Consider the following 21,982-nt stretch of genomic DNA (forward strand, 5'->3'; position numbering starts at 1 on the left):
GGGGTGGACTGGCTGTTACCCAGCACCTCACATGCTGGTACCCGGTGCACTGTGGTAGAATGAGTAAGATTGTCATAGTCGGTTCTGGAATTAGGACCGGTCTAGGTTCGAATCCTGGCTCTGCTATTTATTTGCTCATGATCTTGAACAAGACATTCAACCTTCCTCAGGTGTCCTCATCTGCAACATAGGGTTAATGATACCTTTCCTTAGAATTGTGGTATGAAGTAATCATTCGTTCAGCAAATACTTGTTGAGCCCCGGCTGTGTGCCAGGCCCCCTTGTAGAGGGTATAGCAGTCACTGGACAAAACCGCCCCCCTAGTGCCTACAGTCTAGTGGGATCAGGCAGGTAAGGCACCTGCCACAGCACAGGGAGTTTTCTTCCTTCTGCTCCTGTCCCTTGACTGCTTTTCCTCTGACCAGGGAGACATGGAGCAGGCCCTGGAGAACTATGACATCTGCACAGAACTGCTCCAGAGCCCCACTGCCATCCAGGCAGAGGCAGGGACTGAGCAAAGAGACGTCGTCATCCGCCTGCCCAACCTCTACAATGATTCGGTCGTTTCCTTGGAGGAGGTGGGTGGGAGTTATTTAATGGTGTTTTCTTGGTCAAAGATTTATTCTGGGTTGGCCCAGTTAGACCAGGCCTGTTGTGTCCCTGTGGAGCAGGAGAGCGGCCCACGCGCTGAGCGGGGCTCCTTCCTCCCAGGGGAGGGTGAAGGGGCCTGGGAGAGGCAGCTCTGGTGCATGAGGGCGCCTTGGACTCGCCAGCACACCCCCCTGAGGGAAAGCTCATCCAGGCAGGGGGCAGGGATGGAGGGAGGCCTTTATCAGCAAGATCTGGAATGATCATTGCTTGGCTCTCTGGGCCGCATGCTGCAGCAGCTCCAGCGGGATTAGAGGGAAACTGCTATAGAAGCCTGCAGTGCTGGTCTGGCTGTGGGTTGGGTCAGCGGTACAGGGCATGTGTGTCAGGCTCTCTCCGGTTCTGATCCTGTTCTCACTGCGCAGCCTCAGACCCTGCCACAGTTCCATGGCTGTGACATGTCCACATCAGCTGAGTGGCCTTCAGACTGTTACAGAATTTTCTGGACAAGGCCAAGTGCAGTGCCCCTGCTGCCTGCGTTCTGGGGGCCGCAGCAGAACTCTTGCGAGGAGAGGGTTCTATGGGTCAATGCTGTGTGTCAGCTTCTGGACCAGGGCTCACCCAAGTCTCCAGTGGTCTCTGGTTCCTCGGTTCCAGGAGTCTGGTTCACTGTCCAACTATTTTGGCAGAGAATTTTCTGGAACCTCTCTGCTTCTGGGGTAGTTTTGTTTTTTTGCTATTTTTTTAAGGTGTTTAAGTAATCTCTATACCCAAGGTGGGGCTCAAACTCACGGCCCCTTTAAGAGTTGAAGAGTCGCATGCTCTTCTGACTGTGCCAGCCAGGCACCCCATTTTTTGCTTTGTTTTTAAAAGAATAGAGTGCCTTGACCTTAATAGAAGTACTTTTTTTTTTTTTAAAGATTTCATTTTTTATTTATTAGAGCGTGCACACAAGCAGGGGAGCGGCAGGTGGAGGGAGAGGGAGAAGCACCCTAACAACTGAGCCACCCAGGCGCCCCAACAGAAGTACTTTTTAAAAAGCATTTGTTTTTTTTTTAAAGATTTTATTTATTTGACAGAGAGAGACACAGCGAGAGAGGGAACACAAGCAGGGGGAGTGGGGGAGAGAGAGAAGCAGGCTTCCTGCGGAGCAGGGAGCCCGATGCGGGGCTCGATCCCAGGACCCTGGGATCATGACCTGAGCCAAAGGCAGACGCTTAACGACTGAGCCACCCAGGCGCCCCTAAAAAGCATTTGTTTAATGTAAATGCTGGTGTGCTAACAGGGAGTCCACTTTCGTACTCCTCATCTGGGTCTAGTAAATGCAGACACTGGCCAGATTCAGAGAGGATGTGAGGGGTTTGTCATCGGGCAGAATGTCTGGGCCTTTTCCAGATTGATAAGAACCTGAAGTCACTGGAGCGGTGCCAGTCCCTGGAGGAGATTCAGCGGCTATACGAGGCTGGGGACTATAGGGCTGTCGTGCATCTGCTTCGCCCCACCTTGTGTACCAGTGGATTTGACCGGGCTAAACACCTGGAGTTTATGACTTCTATTCCGGAGAGGCCGGCCCAGCTGCTCCTGCTGCAGGTGTGTGCTGCCCACGGTCCCCCTTGCCCTGATCGCTTACCTTCTTTGCTTGGTTGTGGGTTTCTTCTCTGGAGGCTTTGCGATGGCCCTCAAGAACACGCACCAAAAGAGAAAAATAGGAGTAAGAACTGCTGACTGGCACTCAGGAAGATGCTAGTTAGAAGACATGGTCAAGACTGGGGGAAAGCTGGAACCTAGGAGTGCAGGTTCCAGGGTTCTGTGTGGCTCAAGATGAGCCCATACTTGAATTGGAATGTCTGCCTGGCAGACAAGGAAGGAAGAATAGGCAAGGATGGCACCCATCGATCCACCTGTTTGTTCATCTGCCTGTCTTTTTATATTACCTTTGAAATTAAGTCTTGAGTAGATGTTAAAATGGACAAACTATACATTATAATCAAGATCAAATAAATACCATGTGTACGAAAAAAGAACACCACTGTGGTGTTTGAAGCCATGTGCCCTCTCGACTCCCTCCGTGCCTGCCTTCTTTAGGAGGTAAACACTGAGCACTGGGCATCAGGATCTGCTGGGTGCCAGGCAGTTACTCAAGTCTCTCTGTGCCTTGGTTCCCTGTCTCTAGAATGGAGATGATTGTTGTCCATCCCTCAGAGGCCCGCTACAGGGGTTATACAAGTTAGTGTGTCTTGGCACCATGCCTGGCATGTAGCAAGCACCATATGGGTGGGTGCTGGCTCTCACCAGTGCCGCCATCCTCGGGAAGCGTGGGGTTGGATGATAAACATGAATGGTGATAAACATGATGTGCTTAGGGGCGTTGGGTGGTCTGGTGTCCTGTCTCTTATGGTTCACGCACTAATCGCATTCTGTTTATTATCTTACTGGGTTCTTCCCCTTCAGTTTGGAAAGAGAGCCCAATCTTCTCCCAGGCTTTTTGCTCCCATTATGTGAGACATTTGAATGAACTTTCTTGAACTGGGAAATAGTTAAGGGGTGCGGCTGTAGGAGCAAATGGAGGCATCTCCATTCTGGTGAAAGGGGAGGAAAGAGTTGGTTCTGGGAAGAAAGGGAGGGTGGGAGGGAGGAAGGGAGGTTCCAATTCCTGGCAGAGGAGGGTCAGGCTGGCCCATGCTGAGAGCAGGGATGAGCTGTGTCTGACCTCAGTTACCATGACAGGCTTGTGGGGGTGGATTGGTGGGGAATGGAGGAGTGTCCAGCATGGCTGCATATGGGAGGGGTGGTTGGGTGTACCAGGGAGGCCATTAGGTAGGGAGAGGGAGGGGAGAGGCTAGCCCCCACTGCGCCTGTTAAGATGGCCCCAGGGTTCAGATGTCCGTCTGCTGTCGTCCAGAACCCCTGGGTATGGCAGGGTGCTCCACGGATGGGTTGGATGGGCATTGAGCAGTACTTGAGAGGGCTGTGGTGAGGCCTGGGACAAGTGCTGTGGAAGCACCTGGTTTTTATTTTGAGGATAAGTGACTGTTGGTTTTTCCTCAATTTCCCATTGAGGGGGTGTGTTTTCTTATTGATTTGGAGTACTTTTTATATTTTAAAGATATTAATCTTTTTTTTCTTTTTTTTTTTAAAGATTTTATTTTATTTTTTTTTTAAGATTTTATTTATTTGAGAGAGAGAATGAGAGAGAGCACATGAGAGGGGGGAGGGTCAGAGGGAGAAGCAGACTCCCTGCTGAGCAGGGAGCCCGATGCGGGACTCGATCCCGGGACTCCAGGATCATGACCTGAGCTGAAGGCAGTCGCTTAACCAACTGAGCCACCCAGGCGCCCTTTTTTTCTTTCTTTTTGTTAAAGATTTTTTTTTCATTCGAGACACAGAGATACAGAGAGAGAGAGAGAGAGAACATGAGCAGGGGGAGAAGCAGAGGGAGGGGGAGAAGCAGGCTCCCTGCCGAGCAGGGAGCCCGATGCCATGCGGGGCTGTATCCCAGGATCCTGGGATCATGACCTGAGCCGAAGGCAGATGCTTAACCATCTGAGCCACCCAGGCCCGCCCCATTAAAGATATTAATCTTTTTTTCGTCAAATGTTGCAAATATTTTTTCCCAGTTTGCTTTTAAATTTTGGCCTTTTTTTTTGACATATAAGAGTTTTGAATTTTATGTTGTCAAATCTTTTGATATTTTTAAAAGTTTGTGATTTTGTTCATTATGCTTAGATAGCCTTTCCAAGACTAGAAGAATATTCATCCACTCATTCCACATACATGGATTAAGTTCCCGTAGTGTGTCTGGCACTGGGCAGGGGAGAAAGGCCCCCTTTGGCCAAACCTCTATTTTAGAAGGGAGGCAGACAAGAAGCATGTCAACAGATAGATAAAAAGTGTATTTGCCTTTGTTTTCTTCCCTTGGTGTTAGTTTTGCATTTATTGTCCTTCGTCTAGCTTTTATGGAATATGTCTGTGGAGGGGGTCTGATTTGGAATCCTCCCCTCTAGCAATTTGATGGCTCTCTCTCCCTATTTAGGCAAGCTGCTTTTAATGTTCTTTGATGTAATTGTGTAGTTTTTTTCTGGTTGAATTGATTCTAAGTTCTTGGTATTTTTGGTTGCGACTTTGAGCAGGATCCTTTTGTGGTCATTATATGTTCTAACTGTACATTTCTGGTTTATAGGAACCCTATTGATTTTTGCATGTTTATTTTAAATCTAGCCACTTTGCTGCATTCCCATTATTTCTGAAAGTTTCTGTTTGGGGTAGATGATCATGTTGCCCACAGTCAGTGGTCCTTGGTCTCCTCATTTGTTGGCAGTTATTCTTGTGCTTTTGAGCTCTTTCTAGCCTTGAGCCCTGGGGATTATGTCACATTAGAGCACTGCTGGTGGGTCCTTGTCTTGTCCCTGACTTTCGTGGCAACGCTGGCTGCACTTTCAGGTCTGTAGTCTTTATCTTGCTACACAATAAGCCCCTGCCCCTTGCGTGATTGGTGTTTGATCAGGAGGGGTCAGCTTGGGCCTTGGGGTTCCATGTCTGCACCCTGTAGTCTCCTTTATGGCTCTGGCCTCCTGCTAAAGAGTGTTGGCTTTCTCTAAAGAAACACAGACTCCGTTTTCCTGGCAATTAGGGCTTTTAAATTGAGGATGGCTTTGATCTGTGTTCAGACATTGCAGCACATCCCAAAGGCAGTTTTGGGCACCCCTGTCTGCATCCCCTTGGAGAGGGGCAGCTGTGCCTGTTGTGTGGAGCTGCTGCCAGGCCTTAGCTGCAGTGAGGTCAGAGCCTGATGGGGCACCGGGCAGCAGGTGCTTCCTGCTGGTCTGACAGGCTGCCCGCCAGATCTGCAAATTCACAGCCAGGCTGAGTTTCCCTGCACAGTGGCATGGTGATGAAAGTGGCTGAGACTGAGGTGCCTAAGTGGGTTCTGTTCTAGAGCAAAAGGAAAGGGGGCTGCACAAAAAGCGATGGCTCCCAAAGAGAAGATTTTAAAATAGTGTGGTGTACTGAGAGCTCTTCCACGTGCCAAGGCACGGCACTGAGTGTGCTAGGTATAGCAGCTCATTTCCTGTACCCGGTACCTTGTTCCACCTGGGCACCTGGGTCGGGCGGGGCCTCTTAGAGCCATGACCTCAGCACTGCCGGGCTACTTGCCTCTGCTGTGGCCTTGCTCAGGCCCTCCTCTGCAGAAAGAGTCCCTCCCTGGCAGCCTGCCCTCCCTGCTGAGACCCCTCCGGAGCCACGGTACCAGATGAGTGCATGACTGGGTGGCCTGGGGCACGGTGGCTCGGGGTGAGAGCTGACAGAGGTGGTGGAGTCACTCACTCAGTCTCACCTTGGCTGCTCACCGGCTCTGTGGCCTCATCCATGTCCCAGCTTTATAAATGAGGAAACTGAGGTGCAGAGGTCAAGCCCCTTTCTGAAAGCCCCCTGGCTGGCACACGCTGTGCTGTGATTGCCCTCACAGAGGCCTCAAGGCCTGTGGAAAGCCCTCTTTTTGGACTGCCCCTCATGTCTTTGTCCCCAGCCACCTGGCCCTCAGTCCTGAGGACTAGGCGTGGAGAGTGCCATCATAGTCCTCTCATGGTATGCCCTGCTCCTCCTCCTCCTCGCCCCTACCTGTGCTCAGGACTCCTTGCTCCGGCTAAAGGACCACCAACAGTGTTTCGAATGCTCCGATGTGGCTTTGCACGAGGCCGTCCAGCAGATGGTGAATGCAAGTGAGTCTGCAGCCAAGGAGGAGTGGGTGGCCACGGTGACCCAGCTGCTGCTGGGCATTGAGCAGGCGCTCTCGGCTGACAGCAGTGGCAGCATCCTGAAGGAATCGTCTTCCTCCACTGGCCTCACCCGGCTCACCAACAACCTCATCCAGGTAAGCCACTACTCCTTTTTTCAGACATCCCCTTTCTTCGTAGCTCACCGGCTTTACTGCAGGCTAGGCACCCCAAGGGGATGTGTTGGCTGCTCTGGCTGCAGGAAGCGGGCACCTGCTCTGGCTGTGCACTGGCTGCACACCTCCATGGGGCTGGTCGGGTCTGTGGGGGTGAAGACTGCTGAGCACTTGGTACCACAGGGTTCTTCCAGACCACCCATCCCCAAAGGGTGGACTTAGGCTCAGAGCAGGAGGCCCTGACGTGTGTGCTGTGAGCAGGAGGTGGAGCTGGGGCTGGAACCCCAGGCCCTCTGTTTCCCCACCGGGGCTCTCCACCACCCCACGTCATCCTGGCCCTCATAGCCAAGGGGTGATCACAGCACTCCAGTCGTCCAGGTGGGCTTCATAGCAGGGAACTTTCCTTAAGCTCTTTCTTCTGACAACTACTACTCAGGCCATCAACAGGTCCTGCCAAATCCACGTCCTTAACGTGCCCATTCTTTGTTTCTCCTCTCTGTCTGTAGTGCTCTGCCTTAGCCCAGGCCACCGCTCTCTCTTCTTTGAACTGTGGCAGCTTGCTCCCTGCAGTCCTCCTTGCCCCCTCTACCCTCCCAGTGCAGCCATCACCGCGACATGGGAACATCAGTGTACTCCTCCCTCTCTTCAACCCTTCATACTCCTCCGGGTTGCCCATCACCCAAGGTGCACGATTCCGCCCAGCCTCCTTTACTCATCTTTTGCTTCCTCGGCTGCCTCTGGGCCTCTGCCTGCATGCCTGTCCTCTGCCACCCACCCATTCCTGCCCTCTTCAGTATTGGTTCCACCACAGCCATTCACCTGGAGTGTCACCTCCACTCCAGGAAACCTCAGTTGCCCACCCCCTCCTTGGCAACCCCACTGTGGCCCTCATTTACCTTAAATGCAGTGGCCATACTGATTTTGATTCTTAATTTTTTAAAAAAGATTTATTTATTTATTTATTTATTTATTTGAGAGAGAGCAAGCATGCACGTAAGCAGGGGGAGGAGTAGAGGGAGAGGGACAGACAAGCCGACTCCATGCTGAGCGTGGAGCCCACCGTGGGGCTCAATCTCACGACCCTGAGACCATGACCTGAGCCAAAATCAAGAGTCGGCTGCCTAACCAGCTGAGCCACCCAGGCGCTCCTGATTCTTAACTCTTGAGTGGCTTGTCTGTGGCTCTCTTCCCTCTGTGCTATCAACTCCCTCCCTGCCCCACTCACCTCTGTAACCCTCACATCTGGCACGGGCCCAGCACACAGTAGGTGCTGAGGGCATCAGGAGCTGCACGTGACATAAGGGAGGACTATCAGAGCTGGCTTCTCCGATGCCTGGGCTTAACTCTGTTGCTGGGTACTCTGGGACGCTGATGATGTGCTGGAATGCTTCTAGGTCAGTGTCCCCACCTCTGCCCTGAGGAGTCATCCCAGAGGGTGGGAGCGACAGCTGGCCCTACTATGACATCCCCTGTTCTTCTCCCTCTCCCAGGTCATTGACTGTAGCATGGCCGTGCAAGAGGAGCCCAAGGAGCCCCATGTCTCCTCAGTGCTGCCCTGGATCATCCTGCACCGGATCATCTGGCAGGAAGAGGACACCTTCCACTCCCTCTGCCACCAGCAACAGCTCCAGAACCCAACAGATGAAGGTGGCAGGAAATGGGTCTGGGTGGGGGCAGGCCTTGACAGCTCTATCCAGGTGTTGAGTGGACTTAGGGCTCAGTCATCAGGGTTTTGTGTGGCGCTCAGAAGAAGCAGAAGCTCCTTTGGGGAGCTCATTGCCCAGGGAGGTCAAGAGGCAGTGGGGTGTGGTATTTCATGTCTGGTGCCGATGGCAACACAGAATGACAGCGTGGCGAGTGCTTACAAAGAGTGCTGACACTGCTCCAGGCAGTCTCACACTTGCTTACTCCTTTAATTCCCAAGGCAGCCCTGTGAGATGGGCAGCTACACACTGGCCCTTGCACTTAACCACCATGCTCTGTGACCCCTGCTGGTGTGAGCCCGTCAGTGAGGGAGGTATGGAGTGAGCACAGGTTCCAAATCCCAACTGTCACGTCTTGACTGTGTGACCTTGAGCAAGTCATACAACCTCTCAGCCTCTATTCCCCAGGTACATGCTGGGAATAATGGTACCTATCTCAGAGGATTGTTCTGAGGACAAAATGAAATAATAAAGCTATCATTTGTTGAATCAGTGCCTGGCACATGGGAGTGCCAAATGATGAGTAGTTATAACAAGAAACCGAAGAGGGTGAGCCCAGGACTCTTCATAGAGGTGGTACTTGAGCCAAGTCAGTGCAGTGGTAGGAAATGTGGTGAATTGAAGAATTAACAATAACAACTAAATGACATTTAAACAAAGATTCCCTATCATTCTACCAAGTGGTAGAATGTTCCTGCATTTTCTGTCTAGACTTGGCCAATGACACAAATTTTTTATATAGCTGAGATTTTAATACACATATTTATGTATTCAGCTAAGTTTCAGATTAAATTTATTGGGAATCTTTCCTCAGTGATTTGAAAAATCAGAAAAATGGAAAGGAAAGAAAGTCATCCCTATTCCAACAACCTAGAGAAGGCCAGAGTTAACATGCAGTTTGTTTCCTTCCATTCATTCTCTCTAACTCCCCCAGTACTTATCAGCTGCTCACTGCATGTCAGACCTCTGGGAATAAGGCACTTCACTCTGACAGATTCATGGTGGGAGGAGACAGACCAGAACACCCACAGTGCCAAGCCAGGGTGGCCTGCTGAGAGAAGGGTGCCTCATGCTGCCTGGGTGGGGGCGAGGGGCGGGGTGGTATTGGGCTGAGGTTTGAGAGAAGAGCAGGGGCAGAGGAGGACACTGGGGAGATGGAGCAGCGTGAGCAGGGTTGCAGGAGAGCTGGACCATGTGGGTTGGACATGGGAAGTGCCAGACTGAGAAAGGCTTTCAGGACCTATTTTATGAAGCTGTTTCAGATTTTGCTCTGTAGTTTTTGTAATGCTGTTGAGAGGTGTCCTGCTTTACTGAACCATCCCCCCTGCTGACCCCTCAGGATGCCTGCAGCATTTCTCTCTTATAGGTCACACTTCGATGAACCTCATGTATACCTTTTTGCTTCTGCCTAATTGATTTTTTGGATAAATTTCTAGGATGAATATCTTTTGAGCTTTTGACAAGTAGTACCTTTATATTTTCCAAAAGGGTTTTAATAGTGAAAAAAAAAATTGAGGTTTACAATTATGCTTATTGTTTTTCTTATAAATATAATACAGAGAGACTCCTGAATTAAGAGTATTCTTTCCCCTCTGATTAATTATATAAACAAAATATAGATTTTAAAAACCTGCCAGTAAGCAAACAAGGAAAGGGGGACAGTGGAATGCCATCAACTTGAGAGGGAAGGCCAAGGAAAGAATAAGATTCTGGTGGACTGGCAGCAGGTGTGGTTCCTGTCCCATCCTCTCCCACTGGTAGGAAAGTTGAGGGAAGATGGGAAGTTGGCAAAATCCTGGGAAATATTATTAATGTCCTCTCATTTGTAGAGAGTGGGCAAGTGGAGAAGCCCCTCCATATCACCCTGGGCTCGACAGAGACAGGAAGGGCTCCAGGGCCCTGCCACCTTCCAGTGACCAGATCACGCTGAGGGGAGGGATCCAGGGATGAAGCACATTACTGGCTGGGTGGGGAGAGGTCCGGTGTAGGGTAGAACATTGTCATATTGAGTTCTCTGAGCCAGTTCACTGGGGAGAGGAAGCAGGATAGAGCAAAGGAAAGTTGATCTGTGCTTCAGGTCTGACCCAGGCCTTGGCCAACCTGGCAGGCAGCTCTGGAGCCAGAGTGGCCCATCAGAGCTGTCCTACCATGTTGGACTCAAGTAGCTGGTCTTTAGACTCCTATCTTGCTCAGTCATTGCATATGGACTCCCACAGAAAGTGCATGACCTTGGGTGAGGTGCATCTCTGCAGCTACAGAAGAACCTGAAGGAGCTGACAGCTGGGGGCTGTCTGCTGACTGCACTCCTCTCAGTGGTTAGCCAGTCCTACCTTAAAGGGCATCTCAGAGAAAAGACGAAATCCAGGTGTCCCAGCGAGGACCGTGTGCAGCACTCGCCCAGTAATCTCCCTTCTACCTCCGCAGACACAGGTTACAGGAAAGTGGGTTGAGAGCAGCACCTACTTTAAAATTATGGCTTTAAGGAAAGGGCAAATTGATCTTATATTTGGGAAAGTGCCCCAGAAAATCCATTGCTGATATGGAGGAATTACGTTGTATGGAGGAAGTGCCCTAGCAGACCATGAGCAGGGTAGAAGAAGTGACGTGGCAAGTGTGCTGACCTATTGTAGCTTGCCCCCAACCCTGTGTGGGGGACGAAAAAGAAATAGATGACCTCAATCAGGAAGAAAACTTACACCAAGGAACAGAGTTGGGGCCCTGTAACGATTTGCACAAGAAATCACTGATTACCAAATTGGAACTAATAAGCAGAATGAAACGAAATGGAAAATTGCAAAACTAAGGGAAAACATTGCAAACCAAGCCTCACCATTATAAACTAATAAAGCAGGCTGCGAGGAGCAGAATGAGTATATGTAGAACTGAAACCAGGGATACAGTTCAGAGCCAAAAGCGTTGATGAGAAGGATAGATGTGGGAAACAGGTGGTCCGTGTGAGGATAGATTGTGCTTCTGATGGAAAGACTCTAGCAATGAAACAGGACAAGCAGTCAACCCACTGTCAAACACAGGAATAACATGAATTTCTCTGTAATAAAAACTGAATGTGCAGATTCAAAGTTTTCGGTATATACCGTGAAAAATTTGATACACAGCAAGATACATCCTGGTTAAGGATCTACTTTAAGAATAAAGATTTTTTAGATTTCTAAACTGAAAAAGCAATTTATCTTCACGGGATAAAACATGAGACTCATTTCAGATTTCTCCCTAGCCGCATTCAGGCAGTTGAGGTGATATTTAAAAGTCTACGCTGTTTTCAAGGAAAGATGGTGCAAACTAGGACATCTAGCCAAGTTGCTTATAATTAATAGTGGTAACAGACATTTATAAACAGGGATTCCAGCTTCTGTGGGTGCTTCTAAAAACACCACTGGAGAATGAAGTCAGTAAACCAACATGAGTCAGAATGAAATTCGTCAGGAGTGGAAAAGCCACAGGCAAGATTTTTTGATGAGCACCAAATCCATAGAATTGGAATTGAGAGAAAGCAACTATGCTAATTATGGTCACAGAACAGAGTGTCAGTGTTACGAACCTTGAAGTGCTACAAATAATATGTACAAAAAAATTGGGAGAAGGGGAGAAAGGAAGTGTTATAAGCTATCATCCATCTTGAGTAATAGAATCACTTGATGCTGTTGAAAATGGAGACTAAAGGACTGGCATGGCTTAATTTCTTCATGATTTTCTGAGTTGTTTTTTTTTTTTAAATCCATGCCTCATACTTTTTTTTTTTTGAACATTTTATTTATTTATTTGACGGAGAGAGAGAGAGAGCACAGCAGGGGGAGCAGCAGAGGGAGAAGGAGAAGTGGGCTCCCCGCTGAGCACGGAGCCCGATGTGGGGCTTGATCCCAGGACCCTGGGATCATGACCTGAGCTGAAGGCGGACGCTTAACCAACTGAGCCACCCAGGCACCCCATCATACCTTTTTAAAAAAATTAAATTAATTTATGTTTTTTTTATAGCAAGTGAGAGAGATCGAGAATGTATGAGCCGGGGGGAGGGGAGGAGGAGCAGAGGGAGAAGCAGGGGCTCCATCCTAGGACCCCGGGATCATGACCTGAGCTGAAGGCAGACACTTAATCAACTGAGCCACCCAGGTGCCCCCCTTTCACACCTTTTTGACTGGGGCTGGCCAGTGGTCAAAAAGTATGAAACAAATTTCATGAAAGAATCCTTATTCTACTTGGTGTGAGCCCCACTGGTATTTTCTGTCCTGTGTTCTATCCTAGTCCTCTTTAAAAATGCTAATTACAAGCCCACCAGTGGGTAATAGCCTAGAGTTTCAAAAACACTGAAGAATCTTTAAGGAGCTAATAATAGTTCTAGTGAACAAACACTTAACTGAAATTTGGTCATTCTATTTTTTTTCTATAATACTCCAGTAGGCCTACGTATAAGAATCTTTAAGAAATGGTATATGTCATACGGGTTTCATTGTTAAAAATTATCTTTCTGGACGAATCATGAGACTATGGACTCTGAGAAACAAACTGAGGGTTTTAGAGGGGAAGGGGGTGGGGAGATGGGTTAGCCGGTGACGGGTATTAAGGAGGGCATGTATTGCATGGAGCACTGGGTGTTATATGCAAACAATGAATTATGAACACTACATCAAAAACTAGTGATGTAATGTATGGTGACTAATATAACATAATAAAATAAAAAAAAAAAAATCTGGGGGGAAAATAAATAAATAAAAATTATCTTTGTCTTTCAAAATGTTTCATATATGTGCCCAGAAAGATGCTTCCAGTGATGTCCACCAAATGTCAGCATGGTTATCTGGAGGTGGATGAGGCATTCCTTATGTCTTCTTGTATGATTTGAATTGTTTTTTGAGAAGCGTGTATTGCTTTAGTAAAGCCAGTCAAGTCATTACTTACTTAAAAAGATAAAAAAGGAAAGAAAGAAAAATCTGTGGCCGCTTTGGTAAAGACAGAAAAGCCTGCAAAGGAAAGGCTGAGCCTTGCAGCTCCCACACATGTCCCCATGCTAACTCTGTGCCGGTCTGTCTTTCCCTAGTGATGGCCGAGACGCCCATGCTCCCATCCTCCCTCATGCTGCTCAACACAGCCCACGAATATTTGGGCAGGAGGTCCTGGTGCTGCAATTCCGATGGGGCTCTGCTGCGATTCTACGTAAGCACTGCCCTCTTGGCCAGGGCTGGGGGCAGGGCGGGTGCGGGGGAGGAGTGCAGGGTGGGATGGGTTGGCACCCTGAGGCTTGCTTGCTTGGCCTCCCCCTGCACTGGGGCCTGCTGTGCTTCTTTGATTTTGTATCTGACTACTCAGAGTTGCCAGAAAGTCTGAACTTGGTTCCCTTGTGCACCTGAGTTCAGGGGTTCTGGATCTGGCTTGACCTACAGGTGGATTTAGAACCATTACTTGTTACTGCATCTGTTATGTGTGTGTCAGGCATAGGGCTGGGCCCTTCATAGTAATTTTAGAAGAAACAACTGCATTCACCACTGCCTTCCATTGAGTCCTGTTTGCCAGGCACCACTCATACAAGGTAGGAGTTGCTGAATCAATAGCTATTTAGCAAGTAAATATTTGGTGAGTGCAAATAACCTTCCCTCACTTGGCAGCTGTGATTGACTGGGCATACTGGGGATAAGCAGCATGATTCTGTCCCCAAAACTCGCTGCTGAGTGTGAGGCCAAACAGCACACAGACAGGTTACAGAGCACAAGAGGGTCACCCAACCCAGCCTGCAAGGTCTATTAATAAATATTTCAGTGGAACATGGCCATAACCATTCATTTACCTATTAACTATGGCTGCTTTGGCAATACAGTGGCAGGGATGAGAAGCTCTGATAGAGTCCATATGGTACGTGAAACCTAAAATATTTATCGTATGGCCCTTCAGGAAAAGGTTTGCTGACCTCCGCTCTATACCTTTTCAGTGAGCAAGCATATCCTCTCTACAACCGCAGTCTGCCTCCCCAGTGCTGATCTTCCTCCTCTGCCCTATGCTTTCTGCGTGGCTCTTACCACCTTCTAGCATGCCTTATAATTTATTTATCTAGTGTGTTTATTGTGTACCTCTTCTCCATTGAAACGTAACTTCCATGAAGTAAGGATTTTTGTTAGTTTTGTTCACTGCTGGATCCCAGTACTTAGCACAGCGCACCTAGCCCATAGTAGGTGCTTAGTGCATAATGGGTTGAATGAATGAACGAGACTGAGAATATTTATAGAGCTCATGTATGTGTAAGGCTTGACAGTTTGCAGAGCACTTGTGCTGAGGAGGCAGAGACTTGGCAGGAGCCCTAGCTGTAGATGCCTGAGTGTCTGCTCTACCCTGTAAGTTCTGAGGGCCTCCCAGGTGCTCACCTTGGGTCAGCTCCACGCTTCAGGACCATTTTTGGAAGAATTGTGCTAAGCTTAGACTATATTGCTGCCCAGGAATTGTCGACTTCCTTCTTCTGCCTTCCCTCTCCCAATTAGAGAGTGTGGAGACATTGTCTACTTCCACAGGGTCACCTCCACAAGGCAGTCAGTCACCCTTATGCCCTTATGCTGCTTGGGGAAAGTCAAGAATGAGGTAGCACCTTTGCAAGCTGGTACCCAGCAGGAGTGGTGCTGAGGAGCGGCCTTCCAGCAGGCAGCAGGGGTGATGATGGGACGATCCTACTCCAGGTTTTCCTTAGGCTGCATCTTCTTTGGTGGAGCGTGTATTCTAGCTGCCAGGATCTGCCAAGTGAATTTGAGGGAGTGGAAGTAATAGGAGTACCTCCATGTTTCATTTCATAGCTCCTGACTTTTCTACCCAAGGCCCAGCTTTTCTGTTCCTGCTGCAACTTTGCCTTTGTGGACTTGGCTCCTGCTTATTGACTTCCCTCTCTGCTCGGGGCCATCTAGGTGTCCGCTAGCGATTTGCTTGCTCATGTAATTTGCTCATTTTTCTGTTGGGCTTTTTTTCTTTTTCCTATTGATTTGTAGAGTTTTTATGTACTCTGAATTCCAGTCTTTTGTCTGATATGTATATTTCACCAGTTTTACGTGTCCGTGTGTGTATGTGTGTCTGTGCACGCGCACGTGTGTATTTAGTTCTAATTTCTATGCAATTTTATGTGACGTGTCTTTTAACTTTGTGTATAGTGTTTGTCTTACAGAATTTAAATGTCAAATTTATTAGTCCTTTATGGTTTGTTGGGTTTTTGTTTTCTGGGTGTGGTTTGTTTTGTTATTTGTACTTTAAGAAATCCTTTCCTCCCACAAGATTATTAATATATTCTTCTCTATGTTAATCTTAAAGTTCACTCTCATTTTTCACATCCGGTCTTTATTCCTTCTCAATTTTGGTTTGTTTATGACATAAGGTAGGGATCCATTTTACATTCTATATGGATGGCCAGTTGGTTTGTACCAATCATCAAAGAGTCTGTTCTTTCTGCACTAATTTGTAAGGCCCCCCTCCATCTTCTGTCCATACGTGTGAGGGTTTGTTGTTGGACTTTGTTCTTTCTATTGGTTTAGGTATTCCTGAGCCAGTATCACCCTGTCTTTGAGGTATACTGATACCTGCTAGGATTAATCGACTTACCTATTTGTCACATTCTCTTGACTGTTCTTTGCCCTTTCCTCTTCTAAAACATTGTAAGGACAGTTGGTAAAATTTTGTGACCCCCGCCCACCCACTCCCTAATCCTCGCCACCATTGGAATTTAATTGGAATGGCATTAATCTCACAGATTAATTTGGGGGAGAGTTGCCATTTTTATATGATTCTTTCCAGTCATGAATGTAGTATATCTCTCCATTTATTCAGATCTTATACTTTCATGTCCCTTGATACAGTTTTATAATTTTCTCCTTAAGCTCTTATATATATTCTGTTAGATTTATACCTGGGCATTATTTTTTTATTCCTGTTATAAATAAATATTTAAAAATTAAGTTTTCTGTTTCGTGTTTGTGGACAGATAGGAACACTACTTCTTATTTTTTTATTTTTTATTTTTTAAAGATTTATTTATTTATTTATTTGAGAGAGAGAATGAGATAGAGAGAGCATGAGAGGGGGGAGGGTCAGAGGGAGAAGCAGACTCCCTGCTGAGCAGGGAGCCCGATGCGGGACTCGATCCCGGGACTCCAGGATCATGACCTGAGCCGAAGGCAGTCGCTTAACCGACTGAGCCACCCAGGCGCCCAGGAACACTACTTTTTAAAAAATAAGTTTCTCCTGTCCCTAACTCCTTTACTACTGCTTTTATTAATTCTGATGGATTGTAGATTTCTCAAATTTTCTCCGCGGACTTATATCATCCATGAATAACTATTTTTTCCCTTCTTTTCAATCCTTACAGTTTCTTTTTTTTTTTTCCCTTGTCTTAATGCTTTTGGCCTAGGGGTTGGCACAGCTTTCACTGTAAAGGGACAGATGGTAAATCTTGTAAGCTTCTGTCGGCCATAGGGTCTCTGTTGCAGATACTCAGCTCTCCCATTGCAGCACAGAAGCAGTCCTTGTCAGTATGTAAAGATAATATGTAAAAGCTTGTGAATGCTGAAATTTGAATTTCATATGTTACAAAATAAATTCTTCTTTTGATTTTTTTTTCAGTCATTTAAAAAATATAAATGCCAATCTTAGCTTCTGAGCTATACAGAAATAGGCAGTTTTCTCCCTGGGCCATAGTTTGTCACCCCAGCCTAGAGCTCTCTCTCTCTTTCTTTTTTTTGGGGGGGATAAATTTTAAAGATTTTATTTATTTATTTGACACAGAAAGAGTACAAGCAGAGGGAGCAGCAGGCAGAGGGAGAGGGAGAAGCAGGCTCCCCGCTGAGCAGGGAGCCCGATGCGGAACTCGATCCCAGGACCCTGGGATCATGACCTGAGCCGAAGGCAGCTGCTTAACCGGCTGAGCCACCCAGGCATCCCAGGGGGGATAAATTTTAAACTACTGACCCTTTCTTTGGTGATTCTAGGCCCATTTAGATTTTCTTTTCTTAACCCAATTATATATATATATATATTTTTAAAGATTTTATTTATTTATTTATTTGAGAGAGAGAAACAGCAAGAGAGGGGATAGGGTCAGAGGGAGAAGCGGGCCTCGAGCAGAGCAGGGAGCCCGATGTGGGACTCCATCCCAGGACTCTGGGATCATGACCTGAGCCGAAGGCAGTCGCTTAACCAACTAAGCCACCCAGGCGCCCAACCCAATTATATTTTTGAAATAGTGTCCACATAAGCATAAAGTTGTTCATGAAGTGTGCTTATGATTTAAAAAGTCTCTGTGGTACCTCTGGTTATGCCTCTGTTTCAGTGCTAAAATCATTTATTTGTGCTTCCTCTGCTCCTTTTTTATAAGTCAGTCTTTCCTGAAGCTTATCTAAATTAGTTTTCTCAGGGGGCACCTGAGTGGCTCAGTTGGTTAAGTGTCTGCCTTCGGCTCAGGTCATGATCCCAGGGTCCTGGGATTGAGCCCCAAGTCAGGCTCTCTGCTCAGCCAGAAGTCTGCTTCTCTCTCTCCTGCTGCCCCTCTCCCGCTCAAGTGCACGCACGTGTGCGGGGTCTCTCTCTCACTTGCATACTCTCAAATAAATAAATAAAATCTTAAAAAAGTTATTTATTTGAGAGAGAGTGAGCGAGAGAGAGAGAGCACGCACAAGTGGGGGGAGGAGCAGAGGGAGAGAATCCTCAAGTAGACTCCCCGCTGAGTTTGGATCCCGATGCAGAGCTTGATCTCACGACCCTGAGATCATGACCTGAGCCGAAATCAAGATTCAGTTGCTCAAATAACTGAGCCACCCAGGCACCCCAGTAACTTCTTCCTTTTATTAAGATGTAAGTGTTACAAATTTATGTGTGAAACTTATGGGAAAAGCTATACGCTTACCCCCTTGAATTACATGGTGCTTAAACCATCCCTCAGGTAACATCTTCCTTTCATTAAGGTCTAAGTCTTTTTCAACCTATGTTTAGAAGCATATGGGAAAGGCCTGTGCTAAGTCTTTGGAACTACACTGTGCTTAGATGGCCACTCAGTGACAGTGTTCAGTCTTCTAGTACATGTGTTGAAGGTTATGTTTTCTCCCAAGTACGTTTTTAGCTGCATGCTGTAAGTTTTGACGTTTGGTATTTGCTACCTTTATATACTGATTTCTAATTTTACTGACTTATGTTCAGAGAATGTGGTCTGTATTGTTTCTCGTCTTTAGTACTTGTTGAGATGTGCTTTTTGTCTATTTTGGTAAAAATCCCATGGATGCTTGAAAAGAATGTGTAGCTGCTAACATTTGGGCATAACTAATCTCCATAGATACATGTTGACTGAGTTGTTTATATCCTCTATAATCCTTATTAATGTTTGGTCTGAGAGAGACAATTTATTATGTCTTTGGATATATTTTGTGCTTTGGATATATTTTGTGCTGTATTTTTATACTTTATGCTGAGAGAGAGGGAGTCACTCTCAGACTCCCTCAGCCCTAATGGGATTTACCATCTTGCATTATAACCACTTGTTTAACTGCCCCTCTATTGGAATCTGAGCTTCTTAAAAGCAGGGACTGTGTCACACTGTGCCTAGCAAAAGAAGGTGCTCAGTAAATATTTGGGAAGCAAATGAATGGCCAATAAATAAGTAGAGAAGTTCCCAGAGGGCATATAATATCTCCTTCTAGCAGCTGGTAGGTACTGACTGGGCATGCTGGAAGGAAGGCAGTTTGGCCAGCAAGCTCCTCAGGAGGTCATGTCAGAGCTGCACCCAGAATGGCTCCTGTGAGGGTAATAGGCCGTTTCCAGGAAACAGGTCCCACAGACACGGCCTCCTCAGGTTGACAGAGTTGACAGAGTGGTGGTCTCCCTGGGGTCCCACTGTGCCAGGGAAGCTATGGGCCTTCTAAGGCATCTCTTCCTGCCTACCATAGGTACGAGTTCTCCAGAAGGAGCTCGCTGCGTCCGCCTCGGAAGACACACACCCCTACAAGGAGGAGCTGGAGACGGCCTTGGAGCAGTGCTTCTACTGCCTGTACAGCTTCCCTAGCAAGAAGAGCAAGGCCAGGTACCTGGAGGAGCACTCGGCCCAGCAGGTGAGGGTGCTGCCCAGACCCCCCGCACTTTGGAGTGCGCAGAGGAGTGGGGCTCAGAGAAGTAGGGGCTCTGAGCACTCTTTAAGGACATCAGACGCATAGCTCTTGCACCAAAAGAATGAGACTGGTCTGACATAGTCTGATCACAGGAAAAGGGTTTTCCTTGCAAAAACTACCTTCGCAAATGTTGACTAATCATTCAAAAGTGCAGCATGGCAATTTTCAAAGGATTTCTTTTTCCAATTTGGATAATACAAATAATTCTTTAGAGGTTTTCATTTGTTCTTGTTTGGTTTTCAGAGCAGTGTTGGGTATATTACCTCATGGCTTGTCATTTATTCTCTAATCTTACCAATTCCATCCCCTGAATGTAAGCTACTTGGGCAGGGCCCCCACAGGGCACTATACAGAATGCAGAACCATCCTGGTCCAGAGCAAGCAGTGGAGTAGCTGAGGCTCATGGAGAGGGTCAGTGGCCTGGCCACAGTCCCCACTCGTGCTTGAACCTACCCTCTGGCTTGGCCACATGGACTCACAGAGTGCGGCCCTCAGTTTCCAATATTTGTCTTTATCAAGGCCCGTGCGTATGCCAGTTTGCTTTTCTGCTCTTCAGACGTTTGGTTTCGGGGATTACAGTGGGTATGCAAAATTTTAAGGGTATACAGGTCTGTTTCTAAACTCTAATATGTTGTAACCTCATCTGTGTTTTTCCCATGGAAGAACTTCTCCCTTTCTGCTTTACCCTGACTGCATTATGATCTGCCTTCTGTCTTTTCTCAAGGTGGACCTTATATGGGAGGATGCCCTGTTTATGTTTGAGTATTTTAAGCCCAAGACCCTTCCTGAATTTGACAGCTACAAGACCAGCACTGTGTCTGCTGACTTGGCCAACCTTCTGAAGAGAATCGCCACCATTGTACCCCGCACAGAAAGGCCAGCGCTGAGCCTAGACAAAGTCTCCGCCTACATTGAGGGTGCCTCAACTGAGGTAGGAACTGTGTGTGATGGGGCTGTGTCCTGTCATTTTTTTCCTCCAGCATTGCTGTTTATGCACCTTGGCTTCTTTCCTTGCTTTATACCAGAAGTCAGGGCCATGAGAAGCCTAGGGTCTGTCCTGTGCTAATGTGAATGGTCCTGTGTTTACAGCATGACTGGTCACATCTGAGACCCTGACTCCATCTCTCCTTATCCTTGGTCCTTCACCTGCTAGGTGCCCTGCCTTCCAGAAGGGGCTGACCCCTCCCCTCCGGTGGTGAATGAGCTCTACTACCTCCTGGCTGATTACCATTTCAAAAACAAGGAGCAGTCCAAGGCCATCAAGTTCTACATGCATGACATCTGTATCTGCCCCAACAGGTCAGTGGCCTGGGCATCAGGCCAGGCAGGGAGGGCTGGGGTGACTCCAGCTCAGCAGGCTCCTTACTGGGCCAGTTTGGGGTTTCCCTGCCCCAGCAAAGAGACCAGGGAAAAAGGAATGAGAAAGTGTGTTTAGCAATCTGCAGTTTTGGGGAAAGGCAAGTTCTTCATAAAAAGAAGAGCAATGAAGAAGGCTTCTTTCCAGAAGGTGCCTGGGATGAGTGTTGGGATCAGAGAAGGTATGAGCTGTCCATCTGGGTCCAGGCCAGCAGGGGAAGGGGATGCCACCTGGCTCTATCCTGTTGGTTGTGTGCTGCCTCCTTTCCTGGCTCCTGGCCCCGGGAAGTGGGCTGATGTGCTCTATGTGTCTTTAGTTATGGTTGTTTCCTTATTTGGGGGTAAGGGCCCTACTCATAAAGTCTGATTCATTTGATTGAGAGGGAACATTTTCTCACGGCTACCACATCTAGGAGGTTAGCCTGGGGTCAAGGTAAGCCTTGTGTCTAAAGGGTCCAGAGTAGTATCTGTAGGTAAGTACTCAGGGGCCAGGCCACAGTGGCTGCCCACCCTCAGGCGAAACCAGCAAGCTCCATCTTGTCAGGATCCACCTGGCCCAGGGGAGAGGGGCTGGGATCTGAATGAAGAAATCAGTTTACACAACTTCTGTAGCTTGGGGGAAAGGTTCTCCCAGATGCCCTATTGCTCGGCCTCTGGTTTCCTCCAGGCAGGGAGCCATGTGCCAATGGCCCTGGATGTCCTCTCTGGAGTCACTGTGGGCCAGTGTGGTGGCTAGAGCTGTGAGCACTAGACCGCGAGCAGTCACCTCCTTTGTACTGCTACCTCCATGTCTGAAAAGTAAGGGTGATAAAACCCACCTATCCATGGGGAAGTGGGAGCTTGGCGTGGCACCTCTCACTCAAAAGCCACTTGGGCTACAAGACGAGGTTCATGACGGCTCAGCGGGGCCTCATTCGAACCTATACATGCACCTGTTCAGAGCCCTGCCAGAGAGGTGGGAGGTCCTGTGAGGACTGGCCCCAGGGCCAGGAGGAACTTGGTGGCCCACTCCTGGGCCTCCTTCATTCCAGCCCTACGTAGCAGGCAAATGTCAGGGACAGCTTGGGCTCAGTCTCATCTTCTGTGCTAGTTAAGATGGAAGTTTGGATACTGGTTTTTTCTTTAAATCTTCTGAGCCCTCTAGGTACAGGTGAAGCCCATGACAGACAGCTGGGTGGATGGTGGAGTGTTCCGGCCACAGTGTTTGTTGGTGGTTCCTGTGGGGAAAAGAGTCTTGTGAGGATGCTAGCAATAGCTTTTCTCGACCTGTGTTCATTTCACTCTTCCATCTGCTCTTGCTCAGCTGGGATTGGGCC

General features: G+C 47.9%; 1 protein-coding gene across 3 annotated transcripts in view; it reads left to right on the forward strand.

Moving 5' to 3' along the window:
- CABIN1 (calcineurin binding protein 1) overlaps positions 1-21,982 on the forward strand; it is a 155,960-nt gene that overhangs the window by 40,014 nt on the left and 93,964 nt on the right. For all 3 annotated transcript variants that reach the window (XM_045887216.3, XM_064578077.1, XM_064578076.1), the window contains exons 15-22: positions 426-578; positions 1,984-2,178; positions 6,218-6,460; positions 7,969-8,125; positions 13,235-13,350; positions 19,092-19,253; positions 20,035-20,241; positions 20,464-20,609. In XM_045887216.3, coding sequence (XP_045743172.1) covers positions 426-578; positions 1,984-2,178; positions 6,218-6,460; positions 7,969-8,125; positions 13,235-13,350; positions 19,092-19,253; positions 20,035-20,241; positions 20,464-20,609 — 1,379 coding nt within the window. The remainder of the gene's footprint in view (positions 1-425; positions 579-1,983; positions 2,179-6,217; positions 6,461-7,968; positions 8,126-13,234; positions 13,351-19,091; positions 19,254-20,034; positions 20,242-20,463; positions 20,610-21,982) is intronic.

The sequence above is a fragment of the Mirounga angustirostris genome, unplaced genomic scaffold, assembly GCF_029215605.1.
Source record: "Mirounga angustirostris isolate CCGP_5_RB_7025 unplaced genomic scaffold, mMirAng1.0.hap1 SCAF_14, whole genome shotgun sequence".
NCBI lineage: Eukaryota > Metazoa > Chordata > Mammalia > Carnivora > Phocidae > Mirounga > Mirounga angustirostris.